Genomic DNA, 17,561 nt, shown 5'->3' with positions numbered 1-17,561 from the left:
TGATTCCTTTTTAACATAGTGCTTTTAAATAATGAGTCCAAAAATGAGAGCGAGCTCTTTATTGTGGTACCTCATTTTGAGAGGGTTGCTCCAACTTGCTTCAACTGAATTTGTACCAAAAAAAAAAAAAAATGGGATGGCTGAATATAGCATGTAATAGTATATGCCAAGCTGTCAACAGAATTAAGCCCCTTTGCCAGTCAGTAGATGTCCTTTTTGTCTATTAGCATGTTCTTGATCTTCATTTTGTTCCCTTTATCTTCCATGGTTTCCTTGTTACTCATTTCAGCACAACTGTGGTTTCCTAACTAAGCACACCTCATATTTGTGAAACATGTACTGTGCCTTTTGGTAGGAAGTTTAGCCTTGCCAATCTGCTATGATCTTATGATACCATCTGCTTTTCTTACTCAGCGTGTGTAGGATCTATTCCAAGTAAAATCCTCCTGCTCCTCTTCAAATGTGAACGCATCTGAGGGAGTTGAGATTTGCCGTCTTCGTGATCCTAAGATGGGCCTTTCTTTCCGGAGCAAAGTTGTTCTTTTTCTGGACAGCACAGCACTGGTGCTATGCCTCAGACCCTGGCTGCCACAGTGTGCAATAACATCTTTGAAGCCTTTCTTCTCCTCTACCCTGAAGAAATCAGCAGCTACCCTAAAGTATTCCAGCACTGCAGAATGACTCCAGGAAGTAGTACCTCCATGACCATCCTGATGCTTAAAGCCACAGTGTCCTCCCTGTTCTGTCACAGCCAGCAGGAAGTAAGGGCTGTTATGAAAAAGTCCCTCAGGTATAGTGGAAAGAGGTGGAAGAAGAGGATCATCTTGGCTACACAAACAGAGCACAGGCACTGCCACTTCGTCTGCGTCCCGCAAAGGTTCATTCCTCTCCCAGTAACTTAGCCAGTCAGGCTTCACCGATAATCTTGAACTGCCCTTTCCAACATTGTCCACAGAGTCTAACATTTTTTGATCTGACTGCTTAGGAGCACAGAACATGAGTTCTTCCATATCTCGCAGGGAGTTGCAGTGTAGAATTTTTGCTACATCCATCACAGAGCTCAAAGCAGTAGCGTACCTGTGGAAAGGGTCAAATATTTAAATTCAAAGAGATTGTTTACTCAACCTCATGTCATTCCAAGCGACAGAAGTTCTTATGTGAAACACTTTAAAGGGTTACTCCACCCCAAAATGAAAATTTTGGGCCCACTTTACATTAGGTGGCCTACTGTGTACTTACATTTAAATTAATCATTTGGTACAATGCACTTATTGTGTACATACAGTGCCTTGCGAAATTATTCATACCCCTTCATTTTTTTCACATTTTGTTATGTTGTTGCCTTATGTTAAACTACTCTAAATGACTTTTTTCCCACATCAATCTACACTCCCTACTCCATAATGGCAAAGCAAAAAATAGGTTTTTAACATTTGTGCAAATTTATTAAAAATAAACTGAAAAGATCCCGTTGCATAAGTATTCATACCCTTTTCTGGGACACTCGAAATTTAGCTCAGGAGCATTCATATTGCTTCTAGATGTTACTACACTACGAGTGGAGTTAAAATGTGGCAAATTCATTTAAATGAGTATGATTTAGAAAGGCACACACCTCTCAGAAAAGGTCTAAGAGCTGAAAATGCATATCAGAGCAAAAGTCCTGACATTTTGACTGGCAGACATTTTCTAGAGTCCTAGTTGTTCCAATCGTCTTCCATTATGGATAATGCTTCTGTGAACCTTCAATGCAGCAGATTTTTTTCTGAACTCTTCCCTAGATCATTGCCTTAACGCAAGTCTGTCACTGAGCTCTACAGGCAGTTATCTTGACCTCAGGACTTGGTTTTTGCTCTGATATGCATTTTCAGCTATTAGACCTTTTCTGAGAGGTGTGTGCCTTTCTAAATCATACCAGGGATGTGATTTTTCCGGATTAATCCAGAATTCCTGATTTTTCAACCTGAAAATGTGACCTATGTCATGTATTTGCGACCGTTCTCAAATGGCGGATGGCGAAGTATGATTGGTCAGATCACCTGTCAATCAAGCTCCCTGCTGCGCAATGTAAGTTACCTCAGTCGCTCTCACGCTACAGTGGTATCGTGACAAGAACATCGCCGGATCGGATGATCTGGGTATGTATTATTGCTTGTGTCTATATATAACCTATAAGTTACTAATTTGACTTTGTTGTCGATTGATTAGATGATCGATTTTGAGTGATTTTCCACTATGGCAGGATGTTTAAGCTGCATTAACATTAACTTACTTGTATTTGCTAGCTATTAGGGATGCTAATTTCGGTTAATTTTCCCAACCGACAACCGCAAATCATTATCCGATTATTAACCGTTAACTGATAAGATGGTAAGTTAACACTTTTCAATAAGGTTCATTCAGCGCTGCCGCTCCCACCACGTGCATCACGCACTGTGCGTAGGGTACCGAGTGCTGAGGGGGCACCAAAAAATAGTCTAATGAAAAATCAATAATTATATTTTAATTATTATATTGAATATATAGCTCACTGAATCTGATGGCCACAAATAGTTTCTCCCGGAATCTAGAGCGAGGGAGTGAGTGCGAGACAGCGTAGCGCGTGCATGACAGAGGGAGAGAGAGCAGACCGCGCGTGTGTGCCTCATGAAGCACATGTAAGACAAACTCTACATTATACCGCTTATTACATGGCTACCTACAAAATAAATCAATAATTTGACACAAAATATTGATTTTAAAAGGAGTTTATTGATTTAAAAACGATTTGATCAGCGTGGGGGGGGGGGGGGTTGTCTTAGTATATTTTCCTGCTTTTTTGTCCTTAGCCAATCACATGCCTGTCATACTCATTCAAATGAATTTGCCACAGTTTAACTCCACTCGAAGTGTAGTAACATCTAGGCATGGCAAGGCAAGTTTATTTATATAGCACATTTCATACACAATGGTAATTCAAAGTGCTGTACATAAAAGGAATTAAAATCATAATATCATAAAAATCATAAAAATTAATAATAATCACAACAGTAAAAACAGAGAATTTAAGATAATTTAAAAAATTGATTTAAAATGAATTAACACAGTAAAAATGATTATACATAGAGTAATGCAATCTGTTCGGACGTAGCACAGTGCTCATTCAATAAATGCAAAACTAAACAGATGAGTTTTGACTCTGCTTTTAAATATGGCTAATGTATTTGCACATCTGTTCTCTTCTGGAAGCTGATTCCAACTGCGGGCGGCATAATGGCTAAAAGCAGATTCCCTTTGTTTTGTGTGAACCCTTGATATTACTAACTGACTCCATCCTACTGATCTGAGTTGTCTGTTAGGTTTATATTCAGTGAGCATATCTGCAATGTATGTAGGTCCTAGGCCATTGAGTGCTTTATAAACAAGTAAAAGTACTTTAAAATCTATCCTAAACATAACTGGAAGCCAGTGTAAGGACCTGAGGACTGGTGTGATATGCTCTGATTTTCTGGTTCTAGTCAGAATCCTGGCAGCAGCGTTCTGTATGAGCTGCAGCTGTCTAATGGTCTTCTTGGGAAGGCCAGTGAGGAGACCATTACAATAGTCCACCCTGCCTGTGATAAAGGCATGAACAAGTTTCTCCAAGTCTTGACGGGAAACAAAACATCTAATTCTTGCAATGCTTTTGAGATGATAGTATGCTGATTTAGTTACTGCTTTGACATGGCTACTGAAACTGAGGTCTCACTCCAGAATCACACCCAGATTCTTGACTTGATTTTTTGTTTTTTGACCCCTAGCGTCAAGGTACGCATTTACCTTATGAACTTCATCTTTGTTTCCAAATATAATGACTTCTGTTTTCTCTTTGTTTAACTGAAGAAAGTTTTGGCACATCCAACTGTTAATTCCATCAATGCATTGGCAGAGAGAGTCAATGGGGCTGTAGTCATTTGGCGATAAGGCTAGGTAAATCTGGGTATCATCTGCATAGCTGTGATATGCAATTTGGTTCTTTCTCATTATTTGACTTAGTGGGAGCATATACAGCGGTGCAAGAATTGAGCCTTGTGGGACTCCGCATGTCATGGACGTCAACTTAGACTTACGTTCTCCTATGCTCACATAATAGCCTCTCCCTTCTAAGTATGACCTGAACCATTTGAGAACCATCCCAGAAAGCCCGACCCAGTTTTCCAGTCTATCTAGAAGAATGTTATGATCGACAGTGTCGAACGCAGCACTGAGATCTAGTAATACCAGCACTGATATTTTGCCAGAATCAGAATTTAGGCGAATATCATTTATTATCTTTATGAGTGCTGTCTCTGTGCTCTGATGTGGTCTGAAACCAGATTGGAAATGGTCCAGGCATTCATTTGAGTTTATGTAATGGTTCAGCTGATTAAAAACAACCTTTTCAATAATCTTGCCTATAAAAGGAAGATTTGATATTGGTCTATAGTTGCTCAATATGGTGTTATCAAGATTTCTCTTTTTCAGAAGGGGCTTAACAGCTGCAGTTTTCAGGGAGTTTGGAAAAGTCCCAGAAAGAAGTGAGGTGTTCACCACTTCTAAGAGATCTGCTTCTAAACAGTTAAGCACACTTTTGAAAAAAGATGTGGGAAGCGTGTCAAGGTAGCAGGTTGACGATTTGAGGTGCTGTACTATTTCTTCCAAAATGTTGCTATCAATTGCTTCAAAAGCAGACATAGTGACTTCTTTTTGAAATTGCGGTCGAATCCGTCTGACCTCTGCATAACTTGAGGGTGTGCTAATCATCTTTCTGATATTATTGATGATCTCAGAAAAGAAGGAAGCAAACTCATTGCACTTGCTGTCGGAAAGCATTTCACTACGGATCTGACTAGGGGGGGTTGTTAGTCTCTCAACGGTAGCAAAAAGAGTGCGAGTGTTGTTTAAGTTGCTGTTTATAAGGTTTGAGAAGAACGTTTGTCTAGCTTTACCTAGTTCAGCATTGAAAGCATGAAGGCTGTCTTTATAGATGCTATAGTGAATTTCAAGTTCCGTCTTCCGCCACATCCGCTCAGCTTTTCTGCATTGTCTTTTCATACTCTGTACTGATGTTGATTTTCTCCACAGTGATTTCTGTCTGCCAATCATCTTTCTGACTTTCACAGGTGCAATGTCATCAATGACATTCTTAACTTTTGAGTTAAAGGACTCCAGGAGAAGATCAACAGAGTCTGAAGAAATGCTTGGCATTGAAGATACAGCCTTCATAAATAGCACACTAGTGTTATCGTTAATGCATCTCTTTCTGACCGAGACAGATCTAGATTCAGTGGTAGCAGAGACCAATATATCAAAGAAAATACAGAAGTGATCAGATAGTGCTACATCCTTAATAACAGTGGATGAAATCTTTAGACCCTTACTGATGAGTAAATCAAGAGTGTGCCCACGATTGTGTGTAGGCCCATGCACATGCTGAATCAGGTCAAAAGTGTTCAAAACCGTTAAAATTTATTTTGTAGTTTTGATTTCTGCATTTTCTATGTGAACATTAAAATCCCCTGCAATAGCAAAACAGTCAAACTCTGAACAAATCATTGATAGCAGTTCTGTGAACTCTTCAACAAAGGCTGGAGAGTATTTTGGGGGCCTGTAAATAATGATAAATAGAATGCGTGGAGCACCTTTAAGCACAATCCCTAGATATTCAAAAGACAAGTACTGACCAAATGACTCTTGCTTGCATTGATAGACATCTTTAAATAAATCAGCTACACCTCCACCTCTCCTAACAGCTCTGCAGACACTCATGAAAGTAAAGTTAGGAGGGGCTGTTTCATTGAGGACTGTTGCACTGCAGCTGTCTTCTAGCCATGTTTCATTTAGAAACATAATATCCAGGTTGTTTGTGGTTATAAAATCATTAATCAGAAGTGATTTATTTTTTAGTGAGCGAATGTTTAAAAATGCTAGTTTGATGACATTACTTTTTGTCTCTAGAGCAATCTTAGTTTGATGCCTAATAGGCCTCAGATTAGATGAGTCAACCGTACGACTTGAGAAGGCCTTAGACTTTCTATCACATATTAAAACAGAAATAGGGAAAACTACAGGCAAATCTAGAAGCAATATGAATGTTCCTGAGCTAAATTTCGAGTGTTCCAGATCTTTTCAGCTTTTTATTTTTAATAAATTTGCACAAATGTTAAAAACCTATTTTTTGCTTTGCCATTATGGAGTAGGGAGTGTAGAATGATGTGGGAAAAAAAGTAGTTTAACATAAGGCAGCAACATAACAAAATGTGAAAAAAATGAAGGGGTATAAATAATTTCGCAAGGCACTGTACATTTTTTACACTGTACTTATATTCTTACAAATACCTACATGTAATTACATCTTTAATTAATTTCTGTAATTACATTTGTAGTTACACTGTTGACCCACCCCTTACACCCCTAAACCTACCCATACCATCAAACCTGTCTCTAACCTTACCCGTATCCCACCTTAATAGAAGCAAAAGTGTTTTGCAAAACAATATGACCACAATAAGTACATTGTACTTATTTTCTGATGGAACGTCATGAGAGCAAGTACTTTATAACAGAATTTAAGTTTTTGGGTGAACTAACCCTTTAAGGCTTCTAAGGGTGTGTTCACGTTTTGTTCGATTAAAACGAACTCTGGTGCGATTGCTCTGTTAGTGCGGTTCATTTGAGTAAGTGTGAATGCTGCCATCCGAACCCTGGTGCACACCAAACAAGCAGACCAAGAACGCTAAAAAGATGGATCTCAGTCTGCTTCCAAGCGAACTCTGGTGCGGCTTGAATTAAATGTGAACACAACACAGAAAATATACTTCTAAACAAAGCAAAAACTGGAAGTAATGACAAGATACAATGCTAAAACAAAATAAGCAGAGGGGAAACGTGGCGCGCTTAGACTGTATTACGTGTATTCGTAAGCAGTGCTGAGCAGATCTACACCGCGTTCCAAATTATTATGCAAATTGGATGTAAGTGTTATAAACATAATTTTTTTTTGTTTTTCAATTAAACTCATGGATGGTATTGTGTCTCAGGGCTCTTTGGATCAATCAAATGAATCTCAGACACCTGTGATAATTAGTTTGCTAGATGAGCCCAATTAAAGGAAAAGTACTTAAGAAGGGCGTTCCACATTATTAAGCAGGCCACAGGTTTCAAGCAATATGGGAAAGAAAAAAGATCTCTCTGCTGCTGAAAAGCGTCAAATAGTGCAATGCCTTGGATGGTTGGTGGATGGCCACCATGTCCCAACAAGGCTGCGACGTCAACAAGGAGGTGGCGGAGTCATGTTTTGGGCTGGAATCATTGGGAGAGAGCTGGTAGGCCCCTTTAGGGTCCCTGAAGGTGTGAAAATGACCTCTGCAAAGTATGTAGAGTTTCTGACTGACCACTTTCTTCCATGGTACAAAAAGAAGAACCGTGCCTTCCGTAGCAAAATCATCTTCATGCATGACAATGCACCATCTCATGCTGCAAATAATACCTCTGTGTCATTGGCTGCTATGGGCATAAAAGATGAGAAACTCATGGTGTGGCCACCATCCTCCCCTGACCTCAACCCTATTGAGAACCTTTGGAGCATCCTCAAGCAAAAGATCTATGAGGGTGGGAGGCAGTTTGCATCAAAACAGCAGCTCTGGGAGGCTATTCTGACATCCTGCAAACAAATTCAAGTCGAAACTCTCCAAAAACTCACAAGTTCAATGGATGCAAGAATTGTGAAGGTGATATCAAAGAAGGGATCCTATGTTAAGATGTAACTTGCCCTGTTAGGTTGTTTTTCATTGAAATAGCTTTTGATTTCAGTAAATATGACCACCTAATGCTGCAAATTCAGCAAATGCCTTTTTTCAGTTCTTTACAACCTATAAAATGTTTTAACTCTGTTGTGCATAATAATTTGGAACAGTGCATTTTCAGTTTTTTATTTTTAAAATAAATACTGTTATCATTAAGAGGTTTGTTCAATAAAATTCGAATTATACCCTAATGGTTGATTGCTTGAAAATTATACTGACTGTCATTTGCACTGACTAATTATGAAAACCAGAGAAAGATATCATTTGCATAATAATTTGGAACGCAGTGTATCAGTGAATGGGTACTTTGATGTCATACACCCGCAGTGCCGCCTTAAGTCGAACGCAACTTTTCCTTTTGTTTGGTGTGTTCGGTGTATCACTATGCCTTTAGGTTGCTATCAAAAATGCCAGTGTGAACACTAAGTGTACCGGGACCAAATGTATAATTTTCCTTTTCTTTACCCCAAGGGTGTCCAGTCCTGCTCCTGGAGGGTCACTGTCCTGCAGAGTTTAGCTCCAACCCTAATTAAACACCTGAACCAGCTAATCAAGGTCTTACTAGGCATTCTAGAAACTTCAAAGTATGTGTGTTGAGGCAAGTTGGAGTTAAACTGTGCAGGACATTGGCTCTCCAGGAGCAGGATTGGACCGAGTTTGGACAACCCTGCTTTTACCCAGGGCTGCCGAAACTTGATCCTGGAGGGCCGGTGTTGTTACCTGTTTATTTGAAACTTGCGGTAGACGAGGGCTATCCAGTGATAGAACCAAGGTAACTCATATTCAAACCACAGTTGTCCATGAAACACAGGAGAGATGCAAGCAGCGGCCGTCAGGTAGGATGAAGAGCCACATTCCCCCAGATAGGACAGCAGTAATCCAGATCCCGAGCCCTCACTTACTGCAAGCAAAGTTGAGGATGGATGATGACTCCGCAAGTATGCTATTGCTTGCACAAGGTCAGAAGTATTTCCAAACTCCTGGTAGTGCGGAGTAGTCAATGGGCAGCCACCATGACCACGTCGATGGAAAACCACTGGATAGAAACCCTGTTGCAAAGTCTGGTAGCATAACCTGAGCAAGTGTGGTGTTACTCGGCCTAGGGCGTTGGGAATTATAACAACAATAGCAGGATTACTAGTGTGAAGGCCCAGAGATTTTCCTCCAGGATGATGGTCCCTTTTGGCCTGACCTTGTTGGTCTGTCAGACTCACAGCCCAATCCAGAGCCACAATACCTCCATCCTTCAGGAGAAGGTTATCCCGTGTAAAGCGGACTCCTCCTTGCAGTTCAGCACCTTCCTTTGTAGGCCACATGAGATTGGTGATTATCTGTAAATGAGGGTTGGTCTGAGGCCATCTTGCCAGTGGAGGCTGGGCCAAAGTATAGCAGTGTTTCTTCAGGTGGCTGGCAAGGGCAGTAGCTTTACAGATCAGTTTGACTTCTGCCTGGCATTCTTCTGTGGATTCTGATACTGGAAAGCATGGCAGTTTCAAGAGTCTACAGGCCATAATCCACATACAGCGACCCAACTGCTGTACAGTACTATCTGCAAGACGACAGATCCAGTTCCATCGACGCAATATCGCAACCAGAACTAGCAGCAGAGAAGGTAGCAGGCAGAGAAAGAAGTCCCACATTGCTCTCAAATCTGTAACCTATAGGTCTAACCAAGGGTACAAGGAATCTACCTTAACACTGAGGTTGGTGGGCAATGGTTTTCTCAAGTGGAAAATCTCAAAAGATCTTTAAACCAAATGCTCTGTTTTACTCTCACTAGCGTGTCAGCCTAAATGGACTTGCACCTCCTCCCCTACCCGTGGCAAACATTGCTGCTCCCCCCTTTTTCAGAAATCATTAACAATACTTTAATCCACAGAGTGTTGTTAGCTATAGAAAGCAGGCGAATAGCAGTCTAATGGAACTAATGGAGGTTTTGCCACTTGAATGTCTGAGATTCAAGCAATTCTTTGCTTTACTGCCTTCAGAATCCACTTAAAGTGCCACAGAGGTGGAACGCGTTGAAAAGTGACCATTAACAGCTCGCCATCTGAATAGGTAAGAGACCTTGAGGATATTGCACCCAAACCAGTACCCTTTGTTCCTGGGTTGTTATATAATAAAATGTTCTAGCTGTATGGTGCTGTAACTCAAAACTGAACAAAGACACTGTTTGCTTTGTGCTTAGAAATAAATTAGCAAGTCGACTATGAGCAAGTGACTATGCATACAACAATGGCAAGCATTTTTTTGTATAAAAAGTTTTATTCAAACCATAATACTCACAAATTTTCCTCTACATAAACAAAACAATGTCTTTGGTTTTGATATTTTGCTGTTTTTCATGTTTCTTTAGAATAATATTTACATTTTGAAATGTTAAACAGAAGCCACATGAGTTTTAATTGTGTTGGTCAAAGCTGGAAATGCAGAGGTAAAGTGAGAGGTTAGTAGCAATTTAAGAGTCAATAATGCAAGCACTCTTACAAAGAGGGACAAATGGAGACACACTGTCTATGCAAACATCCTTTTGCTTTTTATGTTAAATCATTAGATTTAGGTTAATAACATTTGATATCTTTATATAAAAAATTGCCCAGGAGCCACCTGCATCTGCCTGAAGGAACTGTTCACCCAAGGATGAAAAATCTGTTCTTGTTTACTCACCTATATCTGATTTTAGGAGAATGTTCAGTTTTTCCGTGCAATGAAAGTGTATATCAGTGCTGGCACAATTAAAAAAAGAAAATAAATATACATATAATACTAATACACACACCGACACACTCAAGCACTACATTCCAAGTCTTCTATGTGTTCTATATATATGTTCTATATATAATTTGTAAGAAGAACAGACCAGAAGAACAGTAGTTATTTTTAATTTTATCTGCTGTAGATCGCAAATATAATATGTGCTTGGTTTGATTTAAATATGTTATATCACAATCTGTTGTGCAAGAATCATCGCTGATGTCATACCTGGCAAGTCTTCAGAACATTTGGAATTTAGTTCATGAGTAATATGGACCACTTGAATGGTACTTTTTGTGCTTTTTCTGTCATTTTTGGAGCTCCACAGCCCCAGTAATCGCTAATGTTCATTGTATGGGGGAAAAAAACAGCTTGGACATTTAACAACTTTCAACATATTTTACTGAAAAATAAACATATTTTTGGAACAATATGAGGGTGAGTATATCAAGAGTATATCATTTTTGGGTGAACTGTTCCTTTACGATAAAATGACATGAAGTGATGTGCAGAAATCTTATGCCAGGTATACACTACACGATTTTAGGCCCAAATTTTCTGGAGATCACCAACAAAAACATTTTTATGAAAATAAGCTTGAAATCTAAAGCAAAATGGTGTTTATTCATGTGGGGGCCTCATTTATAAAATGTTGCAAAGAAACCATCCTAAATTTAATCTTACGATCATCTTATTCAAATATGAAATCTATGAATCGCAAATTATCTTATATAAAACTTGCACGCAACTGAATGGTTTCAGCTCTCCTCCTTGTAAACGACTCCTAATTAATGTCTTCAATCTATAAAATATCACCAGTCATTGTCCAAATCCTTTAACTTAGAACAGCGAGCTGCAAGAACAGCTTACATTTCCAAAAACCTGCAGTACTCCGACAATGCTCAGACCATGGCATGACGCTAAGCACTTTTCCACGTCAAATGCAGTTTTTATGCAGTTTTTATGCGAATTTATGCGCACACACACTCTAAGATCGAATCTGTGCATACACACACTTTATAAATGAGGCCCATGATCTAAGAAAAGCAATCATGCCTGAGAAATAATTAACAAGCTAAATATCTAGGCCTATATGCGTCTTGCAGTGTGAAATATTTTGACTAGAAAAAATGACAATGGCAACGACATACAGCTAATGAGAGAACAACATATAGCGGAATGGAAATTTCGTCTTCTCAGCCATTCTGTCCTCCATATTTTGTTTTTCTTTCTTTGTTTTTTTTCGCTGCAAATCAGTGCACAAGCAATCTAGATTGCAAGATTCTTGCAGATCAACATTATTGGAATCAACATTATCTTGCAGATATTACAGAATTGGAGGAATTCCAGTCCATATCAATTCTCCATTACTGTATAAATTCTTGCGAATGCATTTTGTAAACTGTGTGATGTGTGACCCACTGTCACCAATCTGTTGTGTTATGCAAACCACAGCAACTTCATGATACCTAAAAAAGTTAGTCTAGTCTGAAAAGAACAGCAATCCGATAACTTTAAAAATCGTGTAGTATATAGGCGCCATTACTGAGCTTGCTATTCTGACATATCATAGTCATGCCATAGATGTTGCTTGACCAAATAAGAGCTACATATGCTACCATCTGATCCCAAGTCCTGGTCTTCACAATGAGGTATGTTCACACAAAGACTACCAAAGACACTATGAATGTTAACCACTACAAAAAGGTGCAGCTACATTTCTTGTGTCATTCTTTGTCAGCATTTCAAGGTTAAAAAACGGTAAGTACATTAAAGGATTTGTAAATCCTAAAATAAAGGTGGTTTTGCCTACCTTTTGCATAGCTGACATAAATTCTTCCTGATATGATTCCTTAAGCATTTAAGGAATACAGCTAATATTGTGCACTACTACACAATATTAACGTTTTTTTTCTACAAAGCATCAGGATGAGCATTATAAGTGCCTTTGCCAAATTAAATCTCCTAATGCTCCAAAATTTAACTACTGTATAGGTGATTTATTCACATTTAGAAAAAGCTTGTGAAGTCAAGTGGCAGTACAGCCAGTTGAACTGGATTTACGGTGTTTATAAAAGCTGGGGTGAGTTGAGGTGGCTTGGCCTATCTGTGCTCATACTTTAGTTGTGAGGGGTTAGCAGTGAATTGGTAAGTGTGCACAGGATGAGTTAGCTTTATTCAGACTGTGCCATTAGTGTACTTGGAGAGTTTATTCTCTAAGTCACAGATTCGTTTCTCCTGAGACAGAACTGTGGCCTTCAGATTTTGGATCTCCTCAACAAGCTTCTCCAACAACTGAGGCTAGAGTTTGAAAGAGATTGAGAGACAGCAAAGGAGAAGATGACAGTTGGAAATAGGAAATAGAAGAGAAAAGAATAGTAACAGTAGAAGAAGGATGAATAGGAGCAAAAAGGGAAGGGAAAAAGCAAAAGAGCAAGTCAAGGACAGGCTTAATTTAGAAATAGAAAGAAATGTTTAGCTTCTAGGGATGGGAATCAGAAAGAATTCAATACTTTATTTTCACAGTTTCATTAAACAGAGACAGTTCATTTAAGTCATTCATTTGTGATTTGAACTGATACACTGTATGTTTTTTGTTTCATGGACAATTCATTCAAATTGTTTTTAATTAAATAATTTAGTGGAGCTTTTTTTTATCATATCAGACATCAGGCTATGGGGGTATGTTGTTATAAGTTTCCAATGTATTTTTTAGTTTTTTAATGAACCTGTTTCTGAATACCCAGCCCTATTTTCTTCTCAAGAAATGTCAGAAAAGGAGGTGGTGAAGGAACAGAAGCTATGGAGACATTTTAAGACTAAAGATAAGCAAGATATTCTACTTACGGGCAAACTACTTCCATCTACGGCAGACATGCTTCTACGTGTTGCAGGTCTGGAGTCTAGAACATTCTTCTTGGCCACCTTCAGCTCTCTACTCTTTGGAGGAACATAGCCATCCCTCATGGACACTAATATGGGGTCTCCATCTCGTCCGTCCATCCATTCTTCGGGTTCCAGAGCTGGATCTGGGCCTGCTGTGTCTGGGTAAAGATCATCCTGGAACAGGTCCGACTGGTATCATAACAACAGAAAGAGAAAGATGTAACTGGATGAAGAGATTTTACATACTTGATCATCATATAATCAACTTTTGGTTTCAAATACTTCAATTTTGATTTGTGTTCTTAGTGGTTCAGGATTGAAATAACCCTCAACAAAGAGTAACTAGAGTGCTTACCTTTCTGGGCACTGTCATCATAATAGGCTCACACTTTCTTTCATGGAGTTTATATAATCTATATGAGAAATAATGAAAGTATGTATGTTTAGAATAATATAGACTGATGAACTGTGCACAATAAGACAAAATGAGTACTGAGAAAAGTAAAAAGGGACCATTTTGATTTTGTACACTGCTTAAATGTTTGAGGTAGTTAAAAATGTTCCAATTTTTTGCAGCCGTCTCTCCAAGGCTGCATTTATTTGATGAAAAATGCATTCAAAATGTGAAATATTGTGAAATACTTTTACAATTTAAAATAAATATTTTCTGACTTAATATAATTGAAAAATTACATGATCTTTTAGAAATCATTCTAATATGCTGATTTAGTGCTCAAAAAACATTTCTTATTACCTGTACTGAAAAGGTTTGTGCAACTTTTTTTTTTTTCAGGATTCTTTGATGATTAGAAAGCTCAAAAGAACAGCATTTATTTGAAACAGAACCCCAAGCTCTTGAATGGCAGATAGTGTAGATATGGTATTTTAAAACACATTATAAAGTGTTCATGCATTCATGACGTCTAGACTGGACTATTGTAATGCACTACTAGGTGGCTGTCCTGCTTCTTCAATAAATAAGTTACAGGTAGTCCAAAATGCAGCTGCTAGAGTCCTTACCAGATCAAGAAAATATGATCATATTACCCCAATTTTACGGTCTCTACACTGGCTACCTATTAGGTTCCGTATCACTTACAAAATATTACTTCTTACCTATAAGGCCCTAAATGGTTTAGCTCCTGCATACCTAACTAGTCTCCTACCACGCTACAATCCCTCTCGCTCCCTAAGGTCGCTAAACTCTGGACTTTTGGTAGTACCTAGGATAGCAAAGTCCACTAAAGGAGGGAGAGCCTTTTCACATTTGGCTCCCAAACTCTGGAATAGCCTTCCTGATAACGTTCGGGGTTCAGACACACTCTCTATGTTTAAATCTAGATTAAAGACTCATCTCTTTAGCCAAGCATTCACATAATGTATCTCATAATGTTGTACTTCAGTTACATCTGATCACATACAGATCAACATTCTTCAGCTTGGGCTAAACACATACATTTTTGCTTGGTTGGAACAGCAGCTACGCTAATTACTTCTCTATTTGTTTCTCTGTTTCTGCCACGGGATTTCCATCCCGTGGTAACTAGGAATTACACAAGATTCAGTCCGGATTCAGAACAGCCAAGAAGAGATGATGCCAACCCCTCAGAGGACCGCCGATGATGCCAGCCTTGAAACAACATACAGCACTACACAATTTTTCTACAAGTTTGATTGCAACACATAATCATTACTATTAGTGTTCATCATCTGTTTTTGATTACACCATTACTATTTTTAATATTTATATCATATGTACATCGACTTAACATACAGTAGTTACCACTAACAAGCTACTAAATATATTGTAGTAGCCTACATTTTTTGTACAGCTGCTTTGCAACGATTTGTATTGTGAAAAGCGCTATACAAATAAACTTGAATTGAATTGAATTGAATTGAATATAAAGTAACTAACACATATCCAAATTAATGCAAAACTGACCTGGCAATCTCACACTTGCTGACGTCCACTCCTCTCTTGGGCATGAAGCCCATTCCTCTCTGTGGCTCCTTGCTGCTGAATGTGCTGATGTAATGCACATAGGGAGGTTCCTCTGTGATCTCAAAATACCGAATACTGCTGTCACCCTGTGGAGACATGGAAACAACTTTACAGCACCAGCCTGAGTGCGATAACAAATGAAACATGGAGTCATACCTTGCCACTGAGATAGACAATGTTAGTGTCTGGATCATAAAAAGGCAATAAAACTCCATTACTTGTGTCCAACTCCAGTAGTGCTATGGGCTCTTCAAAATTAGTCTACAGAATGACAGAAATGAACACCATCAGTGATTTGATAGAAAACAAGGGCAGTGAAATAAACTTGATCAAAATATAGAAAAATACAATAGAATAAAATCAATAAAATTAATAATGGATAAATGAAAATTTTGTCACCATTTAGATACCCTCATATTGTTCCAAACCAATAAAACTTTGGTTAGATCTCAAATGAAAGTATTTCAATGAAACACAAGAGGTTTCTTCTGAAGGTCCAGGTAACCGTAACAAAGAACATCCAAAAAGGTCACAAAGGTATCATAAAAGTAATCATTTTGAAAAGATACAATCACTTTATATGACTTGTATTTGAATCTAAAATATTATTTATTTATATCAATGATGGACATATATACACTACCAGTCAAAAGTTTTTGAACAGTAATATTTTTAATGTTTTTTAAAGAAGTCTCTTCTGCTTACCAAGCCTACATTATTTCTATTGTGGCGGGCGTCCCGAGGATCTATCAGCGTCGCCCTGGCAACACACGAGCACCAGCTGGAACCACTCACCACGAGCCAATCGGTCACGGCCCCACCGGCTTTATAAGCAGACTTCCAGAACCAGAGAACTGAGAATCATCTCCGATGCAGCGTGAGACTTACCTGATCTTTGTGTCATTCTTCCCGCAGACTCGCCATGACCGCTTGGCTCCCCACTTCCGGGTTGCACGCACCGGGGTTACAGCACATCTTTTGCACCAACCCCTTCACTGGCCACCGTCACTGGGAAGCTCACCTATCAGGAGGAAATCACCGCACCCCACGAAGACGACGACATCACCTCACCGCTCACCCGTATTGTTCATTTCTGTTGCACCGCTTCAATAAATCCACCCTCCGGGGCTCACTCAACTCTTGTCTTGTTGTTGCTGTTCCCCGCCCGGCCACAAGGTGGTGGAGAATGCGGGCATGAGCCAGGCCTGAGAACACCAACGAGCAAGAGTTTGTTTACGCCGCCATTTTGCCCCGCTACTCACTCCGGTTGTTTTTTTTCCTCTCTTTTTAGGCGCGCTCCTCCCCGTGGACATGGAGGACCTCGTCAAACAGCTCGCTGAGGTTAGCGTCCGTCAGCAGCAATGTTTTGAACTACTCACCGAACAACATGGCCACATTCAAGGGTATTTGGCCGAACTACGGTTACTGGCCGCTCAGAACGTCCCTCTGCCGGACCCACGGGTCACCGCTGCCCAACTACTACCCAAGCTGACCGCACATGATGACATTGAGGCCTACCTTAAGATGTTTGAATCACTCGCTCGCACCGAGGGGTGGGCGAGAGGTACTTGGGCTGCAGTACTGGCACCGTTACTCTCTGGTGAGGCGCAACGGGCATATTTTTCCTTACCAGCGTCGTCCCAAAACAATTATAATGAGTTAAAAAAAGAGATATTGGGTCGGCTCGGGCTCTCCGCGACCACAGCCACCCAACGCTTCCATGAATGGGAGTTTAAAACACGGTTGCCAGTCCGCACCCAGGCCGCTGATCTGATGCGGTTGGCCGAACACTGGCTATTAGAAGATTCACCCTCCCCAGTTCAAGTCGCCGAATGGGTAGTGGTCGACCGGCTTCTGAGAGCCCTTCCCCGCTCGATGAGGCAGGCCGCCGGCATGCGGGGACCCAAAACCATCGTAGAGGTGATCGAGGCCGTGGAGCTGGCGGACGCTACCTACCATCGGGAGGCCGGGGAGCGAGCACAGCCTTTTCCCCGGAGGGTGGTCCAGGAGCGGCGGCCGCCGGAAGGCACCCCACGACCAGTACACAGGCCGACCAGCCCCCGCGACGAGCCCATGCCCACGGACCCACCGTCACCCACCGTCAAGGCTTGGAT

At 40.0% G+C, this 17,561-nt stretch overlaps 2 protein-coding genes across 2 annotated transcripts in view; both read right to left on the bottom strand.

Annotated features, from left to right (window-relative positions):
- Positions 1 to 44: 44 nt before the first annotated feature.
- LOC141291844 (protein ABHD15) lies at positions 45 to 9,540 on the bottom strand. Its single transcript, XM_073823864.1, has 2 exons — positions 8,523 to 9,540; positions 45 to 1,077 (listed from the first exon to the last, which is right to left on the bottom strand). Exons 1-2 carry the CDS (start codon positions 9,440 to 9,442, stop codon positions 411 to 413), a joined length of 1,587 nt encoding a protein of 528 aa, XP_073679965.1. The 5' UTR covers positions 9,443 to 9,540; the 3' UTR covers positions 45 to 410.
- A 507-nt stretch (positions 9,541 to 10,047) lies between these two features.
- Positions 10,048 to 17,561, bottom strand: part of coro6 (coronin 6) — a 29,576-nt gene continuing 22,062 nt past the window's right edge. The window contains exons 7-11 of the mRNA XM_073824717.1: positions 15,604 to 15,708; positions 15,388 to 15,533; positions 13,798 to 13,855; positions 13,404 to 13,631; positions 10,048 to 12,857 (exon numbers count right to left, since the gene is read on the bottom strand). Of these exons, the coding sequence (XP_073680818.1) occupies positions 12,735 to 12,857; positions 13,404 to 13,631; positions 13,798 to 13,855; positions 15,388 to 15,533; positions 15,604 to 15,708 (660 nt within the window). The 3' untranslated portion in view covers positions 10,048 to 12,734. The remainder of the gene's footprint in view (positions 12,858 to 13,403; positions 13,632 to 13,797; positions 13,856 to 15,387; positions 15,534 to 15,603; positions 15,709 to 17,561) is intronic.

This window comes from Garra rufa, chromosome 19, assembly GCF_049309525.1.
Source record: "Garra rufa chromosome 19, GarRuf1.0, whole genome shotgun sequence".
In the NCBI taxonomy this organism is placed as follows: Eukaryota; Metazoa; Chordata; class Actinopteri; order Cypriniformes; family Cyprinidae; genus Garra; species Garra rufa.
Note: the sequence above shows the minus strand (reverse complement) of the source record. Positions and strands in the feature narration are given on the sequence as shown.